Below are 21,690 nucleotides of genomic sequence, written 5' to 3'. Positions count from 1 at the left end.
TTCTAAAATCTGTCTTGTAATAACTAGGATGATTAAATAAATAGGGAAAAACAAAAGTTTGATAAAAACTTCTCTTATGCAAACTAATGTAGGATTTATTATTAAACGGGTCATTAGTGATTTGTTAATATCTTTTTGGTTAACACCACAATTTTAAATAAGCAAATTACTAAATAAAACTATGCAAATAAAAAATATTGTAAAATTTCTTCCAATGAGGATAAATTAAGGTAAGTATTTTTTGTTGATACGATTTATCATATTTTGAGAGAGTTGACAAAAAAAGCTTCTTGTTTAATGACAGTGCAAAACAGAAACGATTTTCTAAATTTATAAAATATTTTTAAGTTTTGTTTATAATTCAGTTGAAGGCTCGTCAATTTTTAACACATTTTTGGTTTAAAGATATGGATGAAGTAGCTGTATTGAATAAACCTGTCACGGTAAATCATTTTTTTCTGAAATGTAAATAAATAACTTGCGTAAATCGTAGATAGACTCATATTTTAAATTTTTTTTACCACCTAATAAGAACCAAGTCAACTAGCAGACTAGAAATTATAATAAATGCTAAACTACATTGATTTAGCCTGCAACCTCTGAAATTTCGAGACCTAATACCATGCAATCAATGTTGAGTACAACTGAAATAGACAGAATTGAGGACCCATACACAAAATACATGAAACTTCAAAAACAACTAGAATTTTTGGGAGTACAAGAGGAATATATAAAAGGTAAAAAATAAATATTAAAAATTGTAACACTAAAATATCCCCAGTTTTCTGTAGTTTAATTAAGATAGAATTAGGATGTTAAAAATGTATTTGGTTTTAATGCTAATAGTGTTCGAGGTAACTAATGTTAAATTTATTTTACTTCAGATTTTCGTTGTTTTAACAAGGTATTACATTATTTTCTAGATGAAATGAAAAATTTGCGTAAAGAATATTTGCATGCTCAAGAAGAAGTTAAGCGGATTCAAAGTATTCCTCTTGTGATTGGTCAGTTTTTGGAGGCGGTGGATCAAAACAATGCTATTGTGGGATCAACAACCGGATCAAATTATTATGTTCGGATATTAAGCACTATTGATAGGTAAATATTTTAAATTCATTTATGGCATCGATAAAATTTGAAATTTATTCAAAAAGGCACAAATAACTACTAAACCTAACTTGTGGTGTAGGTTTATATACTGGCAAGAGCAAGACCTTAATTTATCTTTTAATAATTATTTTATAATAGGGAGCTGTTAAAACCAAATTCATCAGTGGCATTGCACAAACACAGCAATGCTTTAGTAGATGTTTTACCCCCAGAAGCAGATAGTAGTATCACTATGCTTTCAGCAGGTAAGTTCTTCACAAAATCCATTAAATTACTATAAACAATATATAATCTAAGTATATACCTGTCAATGATGTTTAGGTTAAAATTATCTGATTTATTATTGTTTATATTAAGATGAGAAACCTGATGTAGCTTACTCAGACATTGGTGGAATGGACATTCAAAAACAAGAAGTAAAAGAAGCAGTTGAATTACCTTTGACTCATTTCGAGCTTTACAAACAGGTAACAGAATATTAGAAAAATAGTTAGTTCAGTCTAAATGATTTCAAATACTAAACTAGTCTGGTAGTTATTTTAAATGTCTTAGCATTATAAAAGTAGTAGCCCAGGGTGTTATCACATCTTGCTAATATTTATGGGAATATTCTAAAAAGACACTGATCCAACAGTAGGGAAATTTTTTTTGTTAGAACATAAGTTTTTGTTTAATCCTATTTCGGAATGACTCCAAAAATTAATTCAACTTTTATATAACAGATTGGAATTGATCCACCTAGAGGTGTGTTGTTATTTGGACCTCCAGGTTGTGGTAAAACAATGTTGGCCAAAGCTGTTGCTCATCACACAACTGCATCATTTATTAGAGTTGTTGGTTCTGAGTTTGTACAAAAATATTTGGGTGAAGGTCCAAGGATGGTCAGAGATGTATTCAGGTGAGTTTTGGCATAAGAAATATAATTGTTGTACGTAAGACTTTAGTGTACGGTTTTCAGGTATTAAATTATACTTAATGGATATACCTTTTATATTATAATAAGAGCGTCTATTTTGTTTATGCCTTTTGCTTGTTTACTGTATTAGAATTGCTTATGTAAGCTATGTATTTTATTTTATTATTTTTTAAATCCATTGTTTTTAAACAAAATTTTTTTATTTGATGAAGAATTGTTAAGTTCTTTAATATGGTAATGTTTAATTCATAGGATTTTTTTGTCCAGAAAGATATTTCAATTTCAACACTACCTAACTATTAGTATTGCTTTGTAGACTTGCAAAGGAAAACTCCCCAGCAATTATATTTATTGATGAGATCGATGCCATAGCTACGAAAAGGTTTGATGCACAAACAGGTGCCGATCGAGAAGTTCAAAGAATTTTACTTGAACTTTTAAACCAGATGGATGGGTTTGACCAAACTGTCAATGTTAAGGTAAATTTGCTAAACATTTGAGGTTAGATGGGCAAACTAAAAAGGGTTGAGTAGAAGTGTGTACTCAAAGGGAAAATATGAAAAAAGTCCTTAGGGGTTGACACATTTTTATTTAATCTTACACAGTCGGATCCTTTTTTACAACTTTTGGGGTTAGGTTAACATAAATAAAGTACCATATTTTTAATGCAGGTAATTATGGCAACGAATCGAGCTGACACTTTGGATCCTGCTTTACTAAGACCCGGTCGATTAGATCGAAAAATTGAGTTTCCTCTTCCAGATCGGAGACAGAAACGACTTGTCTTCTCCACAATTACTGGAAAGATGAACCTCAGTGATGAAATTGATTTGGAAGATTGTAAGTTGGTTATATAAATTTACAAGTTGTTTTTTCATTTCTCAACACATTAGATTGGCATAGATAAATTAGGAATATTTGGGGGGCATAAATAGGACTTTATGTGTAGATGATGTAGTCAATTTTACCAAAAAAATTTAAAGTTAATAAAATCCAGAAATAACTTTTCATGTTATGATTTTAGTTGTTGCTCGCCCAGACAAAATTTCAGGTGCTGACATTAATGCTATTTGCCAAGAAGCTGGTATGTTAGCTGTGCGAGAAAATCGCTACATCGTTCTTGCTAAAGATTTCGAAAAAGCATACAAAACACAAATGAAGAAAGATGAGCAAGAAATGGAGTTCTACAAATAGATTAAATTTCCTGTTTTTCTTAATATAAAGTTCACTTTCAACTAAATGCTTTGTTCTAGAACGTTTTGTATCAAAATTTACTTTTATTTTGGCAATTGTTAACACATTATGTTATGGCAAGCTGCTAAAATATCAAAATAAAATATTGACTATATTTAAACAGTATGGCTCTGGGTCATACAACTTAACTTCAAATTAAAGTATATGTAGTTGTTAGTTTATGTTTTAAATTTTATTAATTTTGGTCGTATAGTTAGTCTGCAATCTTAGTTTAAAACTTTGTTCTTGTAAAAACGCGAATTGACGTCATTCTAGTAGATTATGACGTCACAATCAAATTACACATCCTTTCAAAGTTATCTTAAAAGCGAGATTAGGTAAAATTGTTAAGGTTTAAAAATATTTACGGGTCTTATTATTCATAAATTGTTATAAATAGGGCAAATAGCAATAAGTTTCTGATGGTATGCTTATTTTAATTAAATTAGGCGATTTTACATTTCCATTTAAACAGCCACGGGTCTGGAAGTCGGGCAGTTTTAGTTACTCCCACCTACGATTTATTAAAATGTTAGGTGTACTTACATAACAAAAAAACGATTTAAAAAACATACTTGTAATTTAATTAACACTTTGGTTTGCCTTTATCTAAAAGAAATTGCTAGCATACATTGCCAAACAAAATCGCGTTTGCGCTTTAGGTAAATTTTAACAGTCTGATTGTTTTTTAACCAATTCTTTACGTTATTCCTAGGTTTGATTTGGCAAACAAGAATACAAATTAAACTAAAATAAACTTTTAATTAAATGAAACTCACCATAAAACTTCAAAGCGCAAAAGAAAACATTGCAAAACCGTATGTAGAAGCAGCGCTTCTACCATTGTTACGTCATTATCTACTAGAGTTGTGGTTCTTAACCTTTTCAAAGTTACTGAACCCCGCAAAAGTCTTATTTACAGTCATCGAACTCTTTATCGTTGGAAATATTATGAATAAATAAAATAATGTTACACCTAAATATACCAGCAAAATTTCAAATTCAAAACATACGAAATATTGTATTAGCGCACAATATAAACTATGCATCATTTGCACACAGAACCACTGTATTTAAAGAACAAAATCAACAAAATGTAAATCTTACGCAAAAACATTATGAATATGTATTGCAAATCAATGTAACTTTTGCTGTTGCCTTTGAGAGACAATTTTAGAAATCCGAGGCTTAATCTTGGCAAGTGCCACTCTCATATCATTTTCACAACAAAGCCTGTTTCTTTTCTTTGTTTTTATGTCTACCATCCTTGAAAAGGAATGCTCGCAAAGATATGTTGTAACAAACGGTACATGTATTTCGAAAGCTTTCTTAGCAATAAGAGGGTACGCTTTAATTTTATGACACCAACACGTCGAGAGTGTTGATATTCTGAAGAATTGCAGTTGAACCTGACTTTGCTGCAGTTCAATGATTTCGTCGAGGTATTCATCATTGACATCTGCTGTCGCAATACTAAACGTGAACGGCTGTCTTACCCATGCTGGATATGACTCTTTGGTGGGGAAGTATCCGTCAAAAGACTTTGCAAGCTCATTTAAGTGCATGGTAATAGCTTGTTTTACGTCTCCGGGTACAGAAATGTCTCCAATACTGGGAACGTCCTCGGCCTTACTTATACAGTCATCCAGCAAAGAAAAGTTTGCAAAGTTATCATTTTCTGTTCGTCGTTTCCATAACGGTAGCTTTTTTTAAAAAGCCTTCAGGTTTTCTTTAGCTTCGATGATGTTGACCCCACCGCCCTGCATTTGTTGATTAAGATGATTGAGAGCACCAAAGATATCGGCCATGTATGCCAAAATGAGAATGAACTTAAAATTTGTTAAGAAATCTGCATGACAATGTTGGTGCTCTTGCAAAAACGTGGCTAATTGAACACGCAAAGCAAAAAAACGATTTTACACCTTTCCCCGGGATAACCACCGAACATTAGAATGGTACAAAAGTACTTCAAATTCAGAGCCCATTTCATTACACGACTCTTTGAAAATGCGATGCTTTAAAGCACTATTTCGCACATAGTTCACACATTCCACTGCAATTTTTAATACTTCTGCAAGTTTTGGAGGCAAGGTCTTCGCTGCCAATGCATGTCTGTGAAGAACACAGTGTGTAACAATAATGTGTGATACATTGGCTTTCATCAGCGCACCAAACCAGATTTTCGTCCCAGCATTGCTGGAGCTCCAAATCATATTCCAAGAAAGATTGTTGTCTCTGAAAAAATTATCCACAAGTTTCTTCACGTCGGCTGCCTTAGTTGTTCTTGTGAGAGGTTTACAGAACAAAAAGTCTTCTTTTATGATGTCGTCTTTTACATAACGCACAAACACAACAAGCTGGCTTGGACTGGAGACATCGGTGCTCTCGTCGAGTTGGAGGGCGAATTTTGCTGGGCTTGAAATCAAATCTGCAACGACTTGAGCCAAAATGTCACGGCTCATGTCATCAATTCTGCTGCTGATGGTGTCATTTGAAAGGGGAATTTGGGACAACTTTTTTTCAGCAGCTTTACCCAGCATGATATTTGCCATCTTCAACGCAGCTGGCTTTACCAATGTTTTACCAATAGTGTGTGGTTTACCCTGCTTTGCAATAAGGTACGCAACTTCGTATGATGCTGTTAAAACCGGTTTGTCAATGGGTGCAAAGCCAAGGACAGGCAAAGTACCTTTGTCGTCAAATCTAGCTCTCTTCACCCTGAATTCAGCAAGTGTTGTGTTCTTGTGTTTACCATCTCCATGCAGCTTTAGGAAGTGTTACCTTAGTTTTGCCGGTGCTACGCTATAATTCCTCAACTAGGCATTGCAAATCATACACTGAGAACGCTGACTTTCATCAAAATCCGTAATGCATGTAAACCATACTGTACGTATTCGTCCGACCACTTCCTTTTTTTGCTTGACATAGTTTTAACTATAAAAAATTTACAAATTACATACGCTCACGACAGTCACAAGTCGACTACTGGGCGCACCGTATTGCCTGCAGCGCAAATAGCCTATTGCTGATGTCAATGTATTATACAAGTGTGGTGAACTAAACGGCCATAAACGTACACCTGCAATTTTCTTATGATGACATGTAGTACAGACTATTCTTTAGTTTTGATTTAATAAAATAAAGAAAAATACAGTTTTTCATCTTTCATAAAATTTTTGCGTATAAAATTGTTAAAATATTAGTTAAATGAAATTCCGGTTAAATCTGTTAAACTACTTGTGTTTATAAATATACTTAGGTGTTGTGTTACCTTCGCCGAACCCCTGAGACTGCCTCGCCGAACCCCCGGGGTTCGGTCGAACACAGGTTAAGAACCTAGGTACTAGAGTGACGTAAATTTGCGTTTGAAATTTTATTTAAAAGGTGATTTTTAACTTAGAATCACATAGAATTATTTTTACTTGTTTTCAAGCAGTCTAGTCTAGGCAATTAGGTCTAATTTATAATGTCTTTAGTTCTGCTTAATAAATGTTCATTGTTGAAACCGTACATTACAACTGGATTGCAAAGATCACCACGTTTTATTCAAAATATTACTATAACTTGTAGACGAACTCCTGGAACATGGACAAAGCTTAATGTAATTTTGTTTAATTTGTATATTTTTTACTTTTTTTTCCACACATGAGGTCATAGGTTTAATCCCCACCGATCTCATGCTGTAGCGCCCTTAAGTAAGGTGCTATAAACGGTATGAACTCCTGCTGAGCCAGCACTTAATCAGCAGCATAATTACTGGGCAATTATAATCTATAATATCCCAAACTGCCACAGGCAACCCAAGACTGGGTCGGAGTAACTGATGTTACTCTATGTTTAAGTCGCGCATTTGACTTTCCCACATCGAGGATAAAGATATACAAAAAAAAAGCAATGAACATGTATGTGCTTGATGTTTTGAGTCAGTTTTCAGCTTCACTAACTACAGACTACAGTATTACATTTGCTTAGGTAAAATATCAACCAGCAAATTAATGGTCGAGTAACGTTGCCAGGACAAAATTATTGAAAGCCAAAGGTAACTTGAATTGGGGCCGAGGCTAAAAAGTCGTTCGAAAAGTCATTTTAAAAAAGTCATTTGGTCTATAAATTGATGTATTTTGTTTCAAGTTAGACATGTATCTAACAATTTGTAAATATTCTCTGTAGAACTATAATAAATTTGGAAGTTCAAACAAGTTGTTTTATAAAAACAGCTACATTTGGAAAAGATTTTTCTCTCTCAACATCCGGTAAGTTTTTCTAGTTTATTGTTTTGATTATTTGTAGCATTAATTTTAGTTGTTCATGATAACATTATGTATTTACAACTATTAAAAAACAATATAATTTGTATTTTAGAAAGGCACAGCAACCAGCGGGTAATGTTATTCACAATCACAGTGATTTGTCATCAAAATCTATTGGAACGAAAAAGTTATTAAGGTAATAGCATTAAGTGCATGTAAACATTTTGTACAGTGTTTTTTATGTTATAAAAAAATTTATACAATTACATTGCGGATTGCCTATTTAAAACAATTTTTAAGAAATGTAAACTTTTAAAACTGCAATTTTGTTACGTGTATGTAGCTCAGGAAATTGTTTTATCAAGCATATGGAAAATATTTTTTATATTAAGTTAAATTTGATTGAGCGCTTTACATTGATTTGAACAAATATGTAACATTTTTAAATGTGTGTTTTTTTAAATTTTTGTGTGTTTATTTCATGACTATGTTGTCTGTTTCAATTTTTAAATTCTGTGTATTTAGATTTCTGTTGTCATATATTTGGCCGAAAGGTGATAATAAAGTTCGTAGAAGAGTGATCTTTTCCTTCAGTTTATTAATTGGTGCAAAGTTGCTTAATATTCAGGTATATCTAAAATAGGCTGACTCTCACTTTTTTTAAGCTTTTGCAAAGCCTGGGATTCGAAATAACATATTTGGAGATTTTTTCTTTTTTGTAATTGTAGTGGGTATATGCTTGAACAGTCAATAAAAAAAGCCTGTGAATACAAAATGTTATATTTTAGATTTAAATTACACATTTTGTTTCAAAATCTATTATCAAATCCATGCACATCACATTTTGTTTTAAAATCTATTATCAAATCCACGCACACATCTTTCTTTGGTAGCCTATTAAAAAATGTTTTTTTTTTTTTTAGGTTCCGTTTATGTTTAAAAAAGCTGTAGATACATTAGGAGATGTGGGATTAAATCTGGATACAGCTACGAATGCAGTTTTTACCTCAGTGTTTTGCTTGATATTGGCATGTTAGTGGATGTATATTTTACGATGTTTTTTAAATGTACCCTGTTACAAAATAATTAATATTGTATTTATAATGCAATCACAAACATTAATTTATTGCTGCTACTTATGTTAACATGATTTTAATTTTAAAAAATCTGAATTTTAAAGTAAACGTTTTTTTCGCAGAAACTTATTAGTTGTGTTAAATTCAGTAAAAAACAAAATTAATTTTTTTTTCTATCTGTAGATGGAAGTGCTAGGGCAGGTTCTGCGCTTTTCGGCGAACTACGAGATGCTGTGTTTGCAAAAGTGGCACAGCGCTCTATCAGAAATATAGCAAAAAACTTATTTGAACATCTCCATAAACTGGACCTCAAGTTTCATTTAAATCGACAAACTGGTTCCTTATCTAAAGCCATTGATAGAGGAACTCGAGGCATTAATTTTGTATTAAGAGCGTTGGTTTTTAATATAGTACCAACGGCATTGGAAGTTACTTTGGTTAGCTCCCTTTTGGTAAGTGTAATTAAATTAGTGAAAAAAAAACAACCAAATGAATGTAGGATTTCACTTTTTAATGATTTGTTGATGTAAAATTTTGAGGTAAATTTAAATTTTATGTAAAAAATTATATAAACTATAGAAAACTAAACACTTTTTTTCTGTTGAAATTTGCAGTAAATTTAGAATCATTTAAAACTACATCACCAAAATTACTTTTTGTTCAGTGGTACAAGTGTGGTGGTCAATTTGCAGCCATAACCCTTGGCACCTTGTTCACATATGCTTTGTGGACTTTATCAATAACAGCATGGAGAACAAAGTTTAGAGTTCAAATGAACCAGGCTGACAACAAAATGGGAAATCTGGCAGTTGATTCGTTGCTTAATTACGAGACTGTTAAGGTAAGACCAAAAATAGGATTTGTAAGAGTTTTATTTTATTGTATGTTTTGATATTAATTATTTCCAATTGCAATTATTATTGGGTTTGGTAAAGTAGGGCATTTTACCTAATTTTTTTGTTTTTAGTACTTCAACAATGAGGCATTTGAAGTTAAACGATATGACAAAGTACTGGAAGAATACGAGAATTCAAATCTCAAAACCAACATGTCTTTGGCAATGTTAAATTTTGGCCAGCAACTAATATTTAGTTGTGGTTTAACTGCCATTATGTTATTAGCTGCACAGGGAATACAACAAGGTAGTTTATAACACCATTTACATAAGTTGTCTTAATATTTTCTAATTATCAAATCTAAAAATTCAAAAATAATTTTTCTACCTAGTCTTAAATAACCAAATGCTAAGTTTTTAATTGGTTAATATTAGACTATTTGGGTCCACAATGTTTTTGGTTTAGGTCACATGACTGTTGGAGATCTCGTGCTTGTAAATGGTTTACTTTTTCAACTTTCTGTTCCCTTAAACTTTCTTGGATCGGTTTATCGGGATATTAGGCAATCTGTTATTGATATGCAGACCATGTTTAATCTAATGCAAACTCCACTTGATATAGTGGTGAGTTTTTAACACATCTAATATTTACTATTCTTACATTTGAAATTCCAATTTATTTTAAGGTATTAAATTTAATGGTGGTGTAATAAAAACCTTTCGAATTAAAATAAATAACAATAATTATTACAACTACCAGAATTATGATTTAAAATTGCAGATTATATTATTTTAAGTTATTTGTAATAAATATGTGTTCAATATACACTACATGAGGCTGTGGGTTTCATACCTACTGCTCTCATACTATAGCGCCCTTGAGTAGGGCGCTTTAAACAGTATGAACTTGTGCTGAGACAGCCCTTAATCAGCAGCATAATTTTGAATTATATTCCATAATATCCCAAATTATCAAAGGCAACTTATGACTGGGTCCGGGTAACTGATGTTACTCTATGTTTAGGTCGTGCAGTTTACCTTTTCACATCACAAAAAAATATATATATATTGCAGTAATATGTAAAAAATATTTTTAGGATGATGCAAATGGTATTATGATTAGCCCTTCCGCTCAACAACTTTCATTGCATTTTAAAAATGTTTCTTTTGGATATAGTAAAGAAAAAACAATCTTAAATCAACTTAGTTTTGACGTAGAACCTGGTCAGACGATAGGAATTGTTGGGGGCAGCGGAAGTGGAAAATCAACTATAATCCGTTTATTATACAGGTTAAAATTACTGCAATTAAATTTTTCAAATGTTTTTAAAAGGTATATATTTATTTTGAAAATTAAGTTGTAAAACAAGATGGGCAATCCACTGAACGCTCACTGCATATTTTTATAGGGTAAACTTTTAAATATTTTATTTTCTTATATCTCCATAATATTTGATATCATTTTTAGGTTTTATGACCCCTATCAAGGACAAATATTCATTGGAGATAATAATGTGAAAGATGTCAATTTGAAAAGTCTCAGGAAGCTTTTAGCTATTGTTCCACAGGTAATTATCGTTTAAAATTATCTTATTTTACAAAAATTAAATAATTTTACCTTTATGTATTTTTCAAGGACACTGTGCTATTTAATAACACCATATACCACAATATTTCTTATGGAAATTTGGATGCATCAGAGGAAATGGTATTTGAAGCAGCAAAGATGGCTGATTTACATGATGCCATTCTTAATATGCCGAAGGGTTATGAAACTCAGGTAAGGCTATTTCAAGGTACATTTAAAATCAAGAATAATGGTTAAACTATTTTTAAGGTCAAAATTTAAAAAAAAAAAATTGAAAATATTAGAAAATGTGAATCCGAATTTAAGGAATTAATAATGTTTTATTAAACTATGTAGCTGGTACTTATAGTGTTGATTGCAATTTTTTGAACATCTTTAAGGTGGGAGAGAGAGGTTTAAAACTTTCAGGTGGTGAAAAGCAAAGAGTTGCAATTGCTCGAGCCATTTTGAAAAACCCAAAAGTTTTACTTTATGACGAAGCAACTTCATCTCTCGATTCAATTACAGAAGAGGTGATTTAAATAAAAAAATTTCATTAATATCAACAAAGTAAAATTTAAATGACGTTAAAAAAAAAAAAAATTTTAAATCATTTTATTTAAACTTATTTTTAGAGAATTCTTTCAGCAATTCGTAGAATTTCACACAACAAGACATCCATATTTATTGCACATAGATTATCAACAGTTATGGATTGTAACAAAATATTTGTTTTACAAAATGTAAGTTTATTTAGAAAAAGGTTGATCTATATTTATTTGTATAAAATATTTGTTTATTCAATTCGATTTAATTTTAAAGCCTTGTTTAAATTTTTGTTTTTACCCATGTAAAAGTTTGACATAATTTTCAATCTATTTCGTTAAGAAAGTAAATATTATTTATAAACCTAGAAAAAGTTTTTAGAATATTTTTTAACCTTTTAAAATACAGGGCAAAATTTCGGAGACAGGAACTCACGAGGAATTATTACGAAATAAAAACTCCCTATATTCTGAGTTATGGAAAAGCCAAAACAAAGCTCTTGATAGTTAATTTTTTTTGACACCATATTATCTGGTTAAACCCAAATTATAGTTAATTGTTGTGGAAAATTTTAACCTATTAATATTGCAGTGTTTGTTGTTATCATTTTTTTACACTAAATTTATTTAGCACACCACATATTTAATTTGCTCTACTTTTTGTTAATTTTTTAAAGTTTACAGATAACAAATTTCAATTTTTATGTAAATTTATGTGTATGTACTTTATTTATTTTACTTTTAAATGTGTGGATAACAGTATAAATAAAGTTCCTTATTATTTTGGTTTAGTACTATTGTTACAGACCAAATAAATAATAATTTAGTTCACATTTGATAATTATTATACTTTTCAAAATTTATATATTTTATTTATTTATTTAAAAAATGCAACAGTTGTTTTTTAGCTATTAATTTTGTGTAGAAATATTAACTAGCAACATATTTTCACATAAAAAAAATTTTAAATTAGTAAAATAGATCCTTGAGTTTTATTTATTAACTCTATTTTGCTGCTGGAAAAGTGGATGAATGGATGGGAAAAACAGAATCGTCATAATCCTCTTCCGGAATTTCTTCATGTTTTACAGAACGATTAGTTGGAAATGGGCCGCAGAATTTATTAGCCTCTTCTTCGTTCTTTGGTTGATATTTTCGGACACTTGAGTCTTGTAATTTGACAAATTGATTAATATGACCAGCTATTCGGCCCTTGATATAGAGTACATTGTAGCGATGGTTTATTCTTAAAATCTTTAATCCTCTGGTACACTCATAGGTCCCACCTAATTGACCAGGCATTTTTTTGCCTTTTAATATGTAATTATTTGGTTTGCTGGAAAGCGTGCCTGTAGGTCTTTGAGCCTGTTTATTTCCACTGGAATTGCGACCCAATTTAAACTTCCACCTTTGCGTAGCACCTTGAAATCCATAACCCACACTTTGAGCTGTGCAGTCTACATACTGTCCAATGCGAAAATGAGATACATTTAAAGGGGTTCCAGGTTTTAATGCTGCATTTTCCGATATGGTAAATCGAAAGCATTTTTCTTTAATAGGCACGCCAGCTTCAATACAAAAATCATGATATTTTTCGTTTCGATAAAAGGGACTTGCATTTTTTGCACCAACAAGCATAGCAGCACTCCTTTTGTTATACTCATCTGTGGAAAAATGCTTAATAACATGACAATCTGAGACTTGAATAAGTGTTGTAAGTACATGACTGCCATCTTTATACCACAAAGGATGCACTCCCATTTTAATTCCAATAGCTCCACACCTTCTTGATCCCACTTCCCATTCCTGCAATGGCCAGTCATCATCTGTAAGGGGATTTGCAGCAAAATTTTCTACAAGATTATGATTTTCTGCCTTGTTGAGTAACTTTAACATTGATGCATTTTCAGTTGTCAAATTGTAATCCCAATTCCACCTTGGAGCAGGTAATTTATGTTTAGGGACAAATTTATCTGATCTCACCCCATATTTATCAGTATATCTAACGGCATATTTTCCTCCCCGTTTTAAGGAATGTAAAGTTTCGATTGGTGTAAAAACATTTCGTGGCGAATTTCTTCTTCGAAGAGCCATGTATTTCCTATTTCCATGATACGATCGTACAAATGTTGAAATCACATAAAAATCTGATAGACAGCATGTTTTCTTTATGGGAAGCATTTTTATTAAAAAAACTAAACAAACTGAAAATGTAAGAAAAAGGAATTTAGAAAGGTATTTACTAATTTTTTACATCTGTTAAAAAATAATTTTTATCCTTGGAATTGCAATGTTGCAACTTTTAATAGACCGTATCGCCAATAATCTGAAGATAACAATTAAATTTTTTTGGAGGCAAATATTTTTTTAATTTAAATTTACTTACTTATTTTTTTACTAGCTCGACACCTAAAAAAACAATGTATACGCTGAAGTGGGTCGACTGAAAATGAGGGAATGGAAATTGAAGGAACGGAAAATGAAGGAACGGAAAATGAAGGAACCGGAAAATGAAGGAACGGAAAATGAAGGAACCGGAAAATGAAGGAAAGCAAAAAAGGAGAGGGCGGAATCTTAAATACTAAAACGCGGAAATACCATTGACTGTTTATTTAGGATTACTGTCATTTATTCAAGAACTGATGAGCGATAATGAGTTAATTTTTATTACCCCAGCATACCCTAACCCTCTTCTATAAAATTCTCGTTTATTTCTAAAATAATATTGACTTTAATACAAATAAACAGTCAACGGAATTTCCGCGTTTTATTTTTTTAAGATTCCGCCTCTCTTTTTTTCACTTTCCTTCAATTTCCGTTCTTTCATTTTCCGGTTCCTTCATTTTCCGTTCCTTCATTTTCCGGTCCCTTCATTTTCCGTTCCTTCATTTTCCGGTTCCTTCATTTTCCGTTCCTTCATTTTCCGGTTCCTTCATTTTCCGTTCCTTCAATTTCCGTTCCTTCATTTTCCATTCCCTCAAATTCCGCGTCCCCCGCTGAAGTTTAATAATATTTACCCATTTAATTTTGAAATAAATATTCGTATTAACTGATTTAAATATTTTGTAAACACTATTTTTTGTGTTGCATGAAGTAGTGGTGAACTGAAAGTAAAACAACGAAATATGTGAATATTGGACCGTTTGTCTTATCAGAAAAGAAATAATGCTTTCTCGTCTAATCATAATAAGATTGTTACGTATCTTGTTTAAGTTTTTTATTTATTTTAGACAATTAACACTTTACGTAGTCGTAATAAATGAATTAATTACCCAATTAAAAATATTTTTTATTTACTAGCACCTATTTCATTTATTGTATTACCAGCAAACTTTTTTTTGTTATTAAATTTGTGATTTTGGAAGTCGTTTTTACACATAATTTGTTTTATCTGTTAAAATATCATGATCTTTTTAGACACCTTGTTAATTAACTTTATGTGCACCAAGTTAAAATTGTAAACCTTTTTTTTTTAATTTAATAAATTGGAAATTTAAAATAAAGTAGGTAACTAAATGTATGGGTAAATTGTAAAATTCAAATGATGCAAAACCCCACAACTTCTAATGATGCTTGCCTTAGTATTGTACACAGTTTAATGTGTCATAGGTATGTCTAATTTTAACAAAAGAAAAGCTAAAATTATACAAAAACTTTTTCATTATTTAATAGTAAATTTTTTGTTTCTTTTCAACTTTTTGGTATAAACCACTTGTAAGCACACAAAATAACAGTATGGTTATCTTATTAAATTTTTTATTACATTGCTTAAGCTTAGTATACCTACCTAAATAAAATTTTACCCTTTTTGTAATAAAGGCAAGGTGGTGAAAGTGAAACATTTGCAAAGCGTGCCATCGAGAGTTTGGTGAAAAAGTTGAAGGAGAAAAAAGATGAACTGGACAGTTTAATTAGTGCAATAACAACAAGTGGAGCACATCCCTCTAAATGTGTAACCATACAAAGAACATTGGATGGAAGATTACAAGTTGGTTAATTTCAAACCTTGGAATTTTTTTATAATTCATTTTTTTTCAAGATTGTTCTCTATTACAATGAATGTTTTAAATTTACTTGAATAAAGCCAATTAAACAATGTTGTACAGTTAAAATGGCTTTCATATTGTAAGTATTCTAAATCTTTTTTAAAATTAATCTTTAATAGTTTGTTTTGTATTTATTTTTGTTTAATTAGTACAGGTTAGTTTTAGCAAAGCTAAATCAAGGGAAGAATATCAAAAATAAAAATTTTAATTTGTAATGTTTAAAAAATTATTACAATTAACAACACAACAAAAATCACCTAAATGATTTTTACTTAACAGGTTGCAGGTCGTAAAGGGTTTCCTCACGTTATATATGCCAGATTATGGAGATGGCCAGATTTACACAAAAACGAACTTAAACACTTAAAGATTTGCAAGTTCGCTTTTGACTTAAAATGTGACTCGGTTTGCATCAATCCTTATCATTATGACCGTGTGGTCTCGCCTGGTATCGATCTATCTGGATTGACATTACAACATACCGGTTTGTACTTAGTCCCATAAATTTTATATCTGCCATAAATTTTTATAAATTTATTTAGGACATGTTGAAGTTTTAACAAATTAAATAGCTTAGGTAATGTAATATAAAACCTTTTTAAAAAAACTTTATTATTGTTTAACTATAAATGTTATATGCTAATTTAAGTAATGTTGGGTACTGATAAATATCTTCAAGATTACTTATTTTAAAAGTTCAAATTCTTTTGAATTTTATTTAAATTTTAATATTTAGCATTATCACATATATACCTGGTTTAAAAAATGTGTAAAAATTTCCCAAAATTTAAATTTCAAATTATTTCGACTTCACTTCCATGCATTATCATTAGACAAATACTTTATTTATCTAATCATTTTTTTTGTGGAAAATTTACAGCACCTCCTGCTCCACTTGTTACCAATGACTACCGTGATATTAAAATCAGTGATGTACCAGGCAATTGGATGAATCACAGAAACGGGGAAATTTCTGTTGTCCCTGGATCAGTGCAAACCATCCAACATACAGACTTTAAACAAATAAAACAAGGTTTTACTCAAAATATGATTTAAAATTGTTTTTTTTACTGGTGATTTTAACTGCTAAATGTAATAAAAAAAACTAAGCTCTTTGTAGCTGATTTCTTAATAGTAAATAAAAATGGTAAATTGCATTTTATAGGAGCTGGTAATGGTGAACCTGGCAAAAATCCAGAGAATATGGCTGGCTCTATGCACTACTCGAAAAAGAGTGAAAAATTTGTTCCACCAAGTAACACACCTACTTCGAGTATATCATCTAACCAACCTACCAGAACAGCATCCCAGCAACTTATTCAATATAGCCAAAGAAGTAAAAAACTCAGTGTTAAATGGTTGTTAATGTAAACAAATGGTACATAATAGAAGAACAGAAATGTGATTGTGCCTCTAAAAAGATTTGATCTAGGATTTATCCTGTCCATAAAAAATATATATAGCCCATGTCTTCCTAATTAAAACTATTATATCTTATTTATTTTTTTTAATTTGTATATTTTATGTTTTAAGATCAACAAAATATGTCCTGGCAAGCAGGAAGCACTGCACAGTACACACCTGACATGAACACACAAGTAGCTCCTTACTATGCTCCTAATGATGCTTCTTTTATGCCTGTTTCTTCCCACCCAGGTAATTTCCCTACAAAATCGGGGTATCGTTGTTAACCTGTAAAATTGGATAGAAAGCTGTTTTTTATATTTGTCGTAACCATATTATAACAGTTTAAATGCAGCCTAAAATATATTGTTTTAAAAAAACATGATTTAAAATAAATATAGGCCCAGAATTTTGGTGTTCTATAACTGCATATGAGATGGATGTTCAAGTTGGTGAAACTTTTAAAGTTCCATCCACCTGTCCAGCAGTGACTGTTGATGGTTATGTTGATCCCTCAGGTAAAATATTTAATATATTCTTTTAATATTGAAATTAATATCAATTGTACATTGTGGTTAGTTTTTAGACATGTTATTATATTGGTGTAAATACAATATTATTATAGTTAAAAAACATTATATGCTATATATAAATGCATAATGTTTGTTTTATTGTCGATTAAAAGGTGGGAACCGGTTTTGTTTGGGTCAATTATCAAATGTACATAGAACTGAAGCATCAGAAAAAGCAAGGTATAGCATTATTATATTTTTGCTACAGTGCCTTATGACTGTTTTTCTTTATAAATATTGCACATTTTGTAAAAAAAAATTTAAAAATGGTTTTTGTAAGAATTCTGAAGTTTTCGTTAATAAAAATATCTCTCTGTCAGGCTCCACATTGGAAAAGGTGTACAATTAGTCTGCCATGGGGAGGGAGATGTGTGGGTAAAATGTTTAAGTGATCATGCAGTGTTTGTACAGAGTTATTACTTGGATCGTGAAGCAGGAAGATCACCTGGTGATGCTGTGCATAAAATTTATCCAAATGCCTATATTAAGGTAGAAAATTTATTTTACCATTCAACTTTATTTTTAATTTTGTGTAAAAAATTTGTTAAAAATGCCAAATCTAATATTTACATTTTAATAATAAGTTTTGTGTCAGATCCTATTTAATATTAAACTATTTATTTTAACTGTATTTATTAGATTTGCATAAAAAAAATTAAAGTTTGTGATTTCGAAACAAATAGGTTTTCGACTTGAGACAATGTCATCGTCAGATGCAGCAGCAAGCTAACACAGCCTCTGCAGCTGCTAATGCACAAGCAGCAGCCGTATCTGGAAATATACCAGGACCTGGTTCGGTCGGTGGAATTGCTCCTGCCATAGGCAAGCAATAAATTTATGTTTATTTATTTAATCGATTAAGTGTGTTATATTATTTAAAATAGCTTTTTTTAGTTGTAAGTGCTGCTTTGCCACAGTATTTAATAAAGCAAATTTTTTTTAGGGCTTCCTGGTCTATCTGCTGCTGCAGGTATTGGTGTAGATGACCTGAGGAGGTTGTGTATTTTGCGGATGAGTTTTGTTAAGGGTTGGGGTCCAGATTACCCCAGACAGGATATAAAACAAACACCTTGTTGGATTGAAATCCAATTGCACAGGTAAATTGATTAAAACTAAATATCTTAAATGACATAAATGAAACATTTTTAAACTTATACTAATGTAGTTTAAGCAAACAATTTTATTAGAAGAATTTAAATGTTTTAATAGTGCATAACATATTTTTTTTGCTATTGACGTCTGTCTTTTAATTTTTAACATTGTATTGCAAAAAAAAATAATTCAACAGCCAACATTTTTTTGTTTGTTATTAGATAATGTATTAATTTTATAAAAAATATATTTTTTTTTACCAGAGCACTACAACTGTTAGATGAAGTTTTGCACACAATGCCAATTGCTGAACCTCATTCTCATGATTAAAATATACCCCACATCCTTTTTATTATTTGCAGTTCTAAGTATTTAAAAATCATGTAAACAATTACTCCCTGAAAATATGTGTAGCAAAATTTTGCCCCTGACGCTATTAAAAGTGATGTTTATTATGATTAAGAGTTATATGGCAAGATGGTACATACTTATTAAGTGCCAAGTACAAATGTATATTGAACACTAGTTGGTCTAGTTTCAACAACTTTTTACCTATAGTATAAGTATAGTATAAGTATACTAATTATTACATTAATGTTTGTTAAAAAAAATAATATTTTTGTTAATTCTTCCTCTTAACATATTTTATTTTTGACTTTGGATTTCTGTGGCCAGATTTTTATTGTTTAAACTATACAATTTTCAATATGGATTAAATATACCCCAAATATTTATATTAATCATTTTTTTTTTGTTTCATAGTTTGTATAGTAAGCTCTTTGCCAAAGTTATTCACTTTTTCTTGTAAGTTAGCAAGATTTATTTTAATATTTGCTGATTTTTTAGCTATTTTAATCATAATAATTTGCTGACATTGTAATTAACATTATTGCTGTTTTTTTTATAAATTTTGATCATCAAACGTTAACTTCTATTGCAATATAATACCATTAGTACAGTCTTTCTGGTTAAAGAATACAATAAACAACTTTTCAGACAACTAGTTAAACTAAACTATCCAAATGGTAAAACTTTTTTTAATTTTATCTACAACGTATGGCAAATTTAATCTAAACTAAATCTTGACTACTTTTGGAAAATTTTAAACCCGCCTTTTTATAATCTTAAAACAATGGTTTCGATAAAAGGTAAACTTAAAATCTTTCTGATAAATCTTTATTTGGTTTTGCGTAAAACATATTGGTTTTCTTTTAACGTAGCTATAGCAAGTAGGGGCAGGAACATGCAAACTGTTCGATTCCAATGGTTTGTCATTTTCAGTTTTAATCTCGTACGAGTTCCTTTTTTTATTTTAATATTTGTTTGTATAGAAACATCAAAAACTCTTATCCTGATTTTTTTAACACAGTCAATTAAAAATAATATTACAAATCAAGAAAAAGGAAATGAATTATGTTTGAACATCTGTTACAGGATTATTTCCAGTTTCAACTTGTTCTACGTTTTGTTGTTCTGTATTATTGGATGTTGGTGGCGCTGTAATTTCATTAATCTTTTTAAGTTTTTCTTCAAAATCTTTTTTAAACCACTTATGTTGTAAGATCATGTTGATATTGGGTCTTATTTGTGCGCTGTACGTCAGTAAATCTTTCATCATAGATTTAGCCTCGTTGGAAAGAGACTTCTCCAGCCTTGGGGTATACCGTAAAGGCATTCGCTGCTCTAGCAACAAAGTTCTTATGCTTCCATCGCGAAAAGGCATGATAGCACAATTCATAACGAATAGAATAACACCAATGCTCCATATATCGGCAACTGTACCATCATATGGCACGCCCTTCATAAATGTAAATTTTAATTGTGTTTTATATATGATCTTAAAGTTATAAAACAAATTAAACAGTTTAAATGCACTTAAAAACTTATACAACTGCTACGTTCAAAAAAATAAAAAAAAGTTGCTTGTAGAGTATTAAATCATTTAGAAATTTAGCTGCCATATTACATTTTTGGAACTTACATTCGATTTTAGTAACTTGTAATTATTCAACCCAATAAATAAAAAAATAAACTAGCAATTGCAAAGTTGAAAACATAAGTTACCTGTAAAATTTCTGGCGGGGCATATGCAGCACTTCCACAAAATGTCATGCTTAGATCATTAGTTGTCATACGCCTAGCAAAACCAAAGTCTGCTATTTTGATTACGTCATTTTTGCTTAACAAGACATTCTCGCACTTTAAATCACGATGTACCACTCCATGTTTGTGAAGATATTGAAGACCCTGTGCAATTTGCTTAAACAACTTTACTGAATCGGGTTCTGGCAACGCTCCTCTTAATTGTATATAAGAAAGCATGTCACCGTGTCCAGCAAATTCTAGCGATATATAAGTCTTCTTTCCACCAGAAAATATTTCCATTGTCTTGATCACATTGCTGTGGTCAAGTATTTTTATTATCTCTAGTTCGCGGGGTAAAAACTTTTCTTTAAAATCTTTTGGTATTTGCGGGATGTCAATTATTTTTAAAGCAACTTTGACATTGCCCGCAGCACGAGTCCATGTCGCGCTTTTTACTTTTGCATAACTTCCTTCTCCTAGATCATCGCCTAAAAGGTAGCCTCGCTTCTGCAAAATTGATGATTCGCTTCGTGAGAACATTCTTAACATAAAATGAAAAACTAAAATTTTATACTTTCATTTTAAATATTGTTTTTCTTATCTTGTTAATTGGATTTTAATTTACATTGTTTCTAGAAACCTAGTTTTTAAGAAATAAAACTAATTAAATAGTTGGGAATAAAACCATTTTGACGTAACAGTACTACAAATGTTTTGTTATATTTTAACGTTGTAAAACAAGGATTATTTTTAGTGTTAATTGTTAATCAGCTTATTCATTATATCATAAAAAGAGTTTTTGTATGAAAGCCATCAGTATTTTTTTTTAATTCATGATACAATATTTTCAAGGCTTAAATATTGGTACTATAAAAGATTCTATATCATGTCAAAAATGTATTACATTTTTAGGTCTGCCATTTTTGTCTTGCATTTCGGTTCGTTCATTTTTTTTCTGT

The 21,690-nt window shown here is 30.6% G+C and overlaps 6 protein-coding genes across 6 annotated transcripts; 3 read left to right on the top strand and 3 right to left on the bottom strand.

Moving 5' to 3' along the window:
* The first annotated feature begins 304 nt into the window (after positions 1-304).
* LOC145764092 (26S proteasome regulatory subunit 6B) lies at positions 305-3,374 on the top strand. Its single transcript, XM_082575675.1, has 9 exons — positions 305-443; positions 590-737; positions 924-1,098; positions 1,249-1,355; positions 1,468-1,577; positions 1,833-2,008; positions 2,343-2,505; positions 2,698-2,866; positions 3,051-3,374. The coding sequence occupies exons 1-9, from the start codon at positions 408-410 to the stop codon at positions 3,218-3,220; spliced, it is 1,254 nt and encodes a 417-aa protein (XP_082431801.1). The 5' UTR covers positions 305-407; the 3' UTR covers positions 3,221-3,374.
* Positions 3,375-4,395: 1,021 nt separating this feature from the next.
* Positions 4,396-6,185, bottom strand: LOC145763712 (protein FAM200C-like). The gene is made up of 3 exons (XM_082575222.1): positions 6,096-6,185; positions 5,182-6,024; positions 4,396-4,962 (listed from the first exon to the last, which is right to left on the bottom strand). The coding sequence occupies exons 1-3, from the start codon at positions 6,183-6,185 to the stop codon at positions 4,396-4,398; spliced, it is 1,500 nt and encodes a 499-aa protein (XP_082431348.1).
* Positions 6,186-6,700: 515 nt separating this feature from the next.
* On the top strand, positions 6,701-12,421 carry LOC145764099 (iron-sulfur clusters transporter ABCB7, mitochondrial-like). The gene is made up of 15 exons (XM_082575685.1): positions 6,701-6,860; positions 7,430-7,512; positions 7,622-7,705; positions 8,035-8,137; positions 8,433-8,541; positions 8,769-9,037; positions 9,250-9,426; positions 9,553-9,727; positions 9,887-10,044; positions 10,518-10,711; positions 10,889-10,988; positions 11,057-11,200; positions 11,389-11,520; positions 11,623-11,730; positions 11,942-12,421. The coding sequence occupies exons 1-15, from the start codon at positions 6,726-6,728 to the stop codon at positions 12,041-12,043; spliced, it is 2,073 nt and encodes a 690-aa protein (XP_082431811.1). The 5' UTR covers positions 6,701-6,725; the 3' UTR covers positions 12,044-12,421.
* LOC145764100 (large ribosomal subunit protein uL3m-like) lies at positions 12,195-13,743 on the bottom strand. The gene has a single exon (XM_082575686.1). The coding sequence runs from the start codon at positions 13,711-13,713 to the stop codon at positions 12,538-12,540; it is 1,176 nt and encodes a 391-aa protein (XP_082431812.1). The 5' UTR covers positions 13,714-13,743; the 3' UTR covers positions 12,195-12,537.
* An 895-nt stretch (positions 13,744-14,638) lies between these two features.
* On the top strand, positions 14,639-19,424 carry LOC145746136 (SMAD family member 4-like). Its single transcript, XM_082564332.1, has 12 exons — positions 14,639-15,141; positions 15,352-15,520; positions 15,858-16,062; positions 16,459-16,611; positions 16,744-16,914; positions 17,112-17,234; positions 17,384-17,500; positions 17,668-17,734; positions 17,875-18,043; positions 18,238-18,376; positions 18,498-18,651; positions 18,910-19,424. Exons 1-12 carry the CDS (start codon positions 15,074-15,076, stop codon positions 18,974-18,976), a joined length of 1,602 nt encoding a protein of 533 aa, XP_082420458.1. The 5' UTR covers positions 14,639-15,073; the 3' UTR covers positions 18,977-19,424.
* A 633-nt stretch (positions 19,425-20,057) lies between these two features.
* Positions 20,058-21,679, bottom strand: LOC145763703 (testis-specific serine/threonine-protein kinase 3-like). The gene is made up of 3 exons (XM_082575213.1): positions 21,664-21,679; positions 20,711-21,291; positions 20,058-20,444 (listed from the first exon to the last, which is right to left on the bottom strand). The coding sequence occupies exons 1-3, from the start codon at positions 21,677-21,679 to the stop codon at positions 20,058-20,060; spliced, it is 984 nt and encodes a 327-aa protein (XP_082431339.1).
* Positions 21,680-21,690: the final 11 nt, after the last annotated feature.

The sequence above is a fragment of the Corella eumyota genome, chromosome 1, assembly GCF_963082875.1.
Source record: "Corella eumyota chromosome 1, kaCorEumy4.1, whole genome shotgun sequence".
NCBI lineage: Eukaryota > Metazoa > Chordata > Ascidiacea > Phlebobranchia > Corellidae > Corella > Corella eumyota.
Note: the sequence above shows the minus strand (reverse complement) of the source record. Positions and strands in the feature narration are given on the sequence as shown.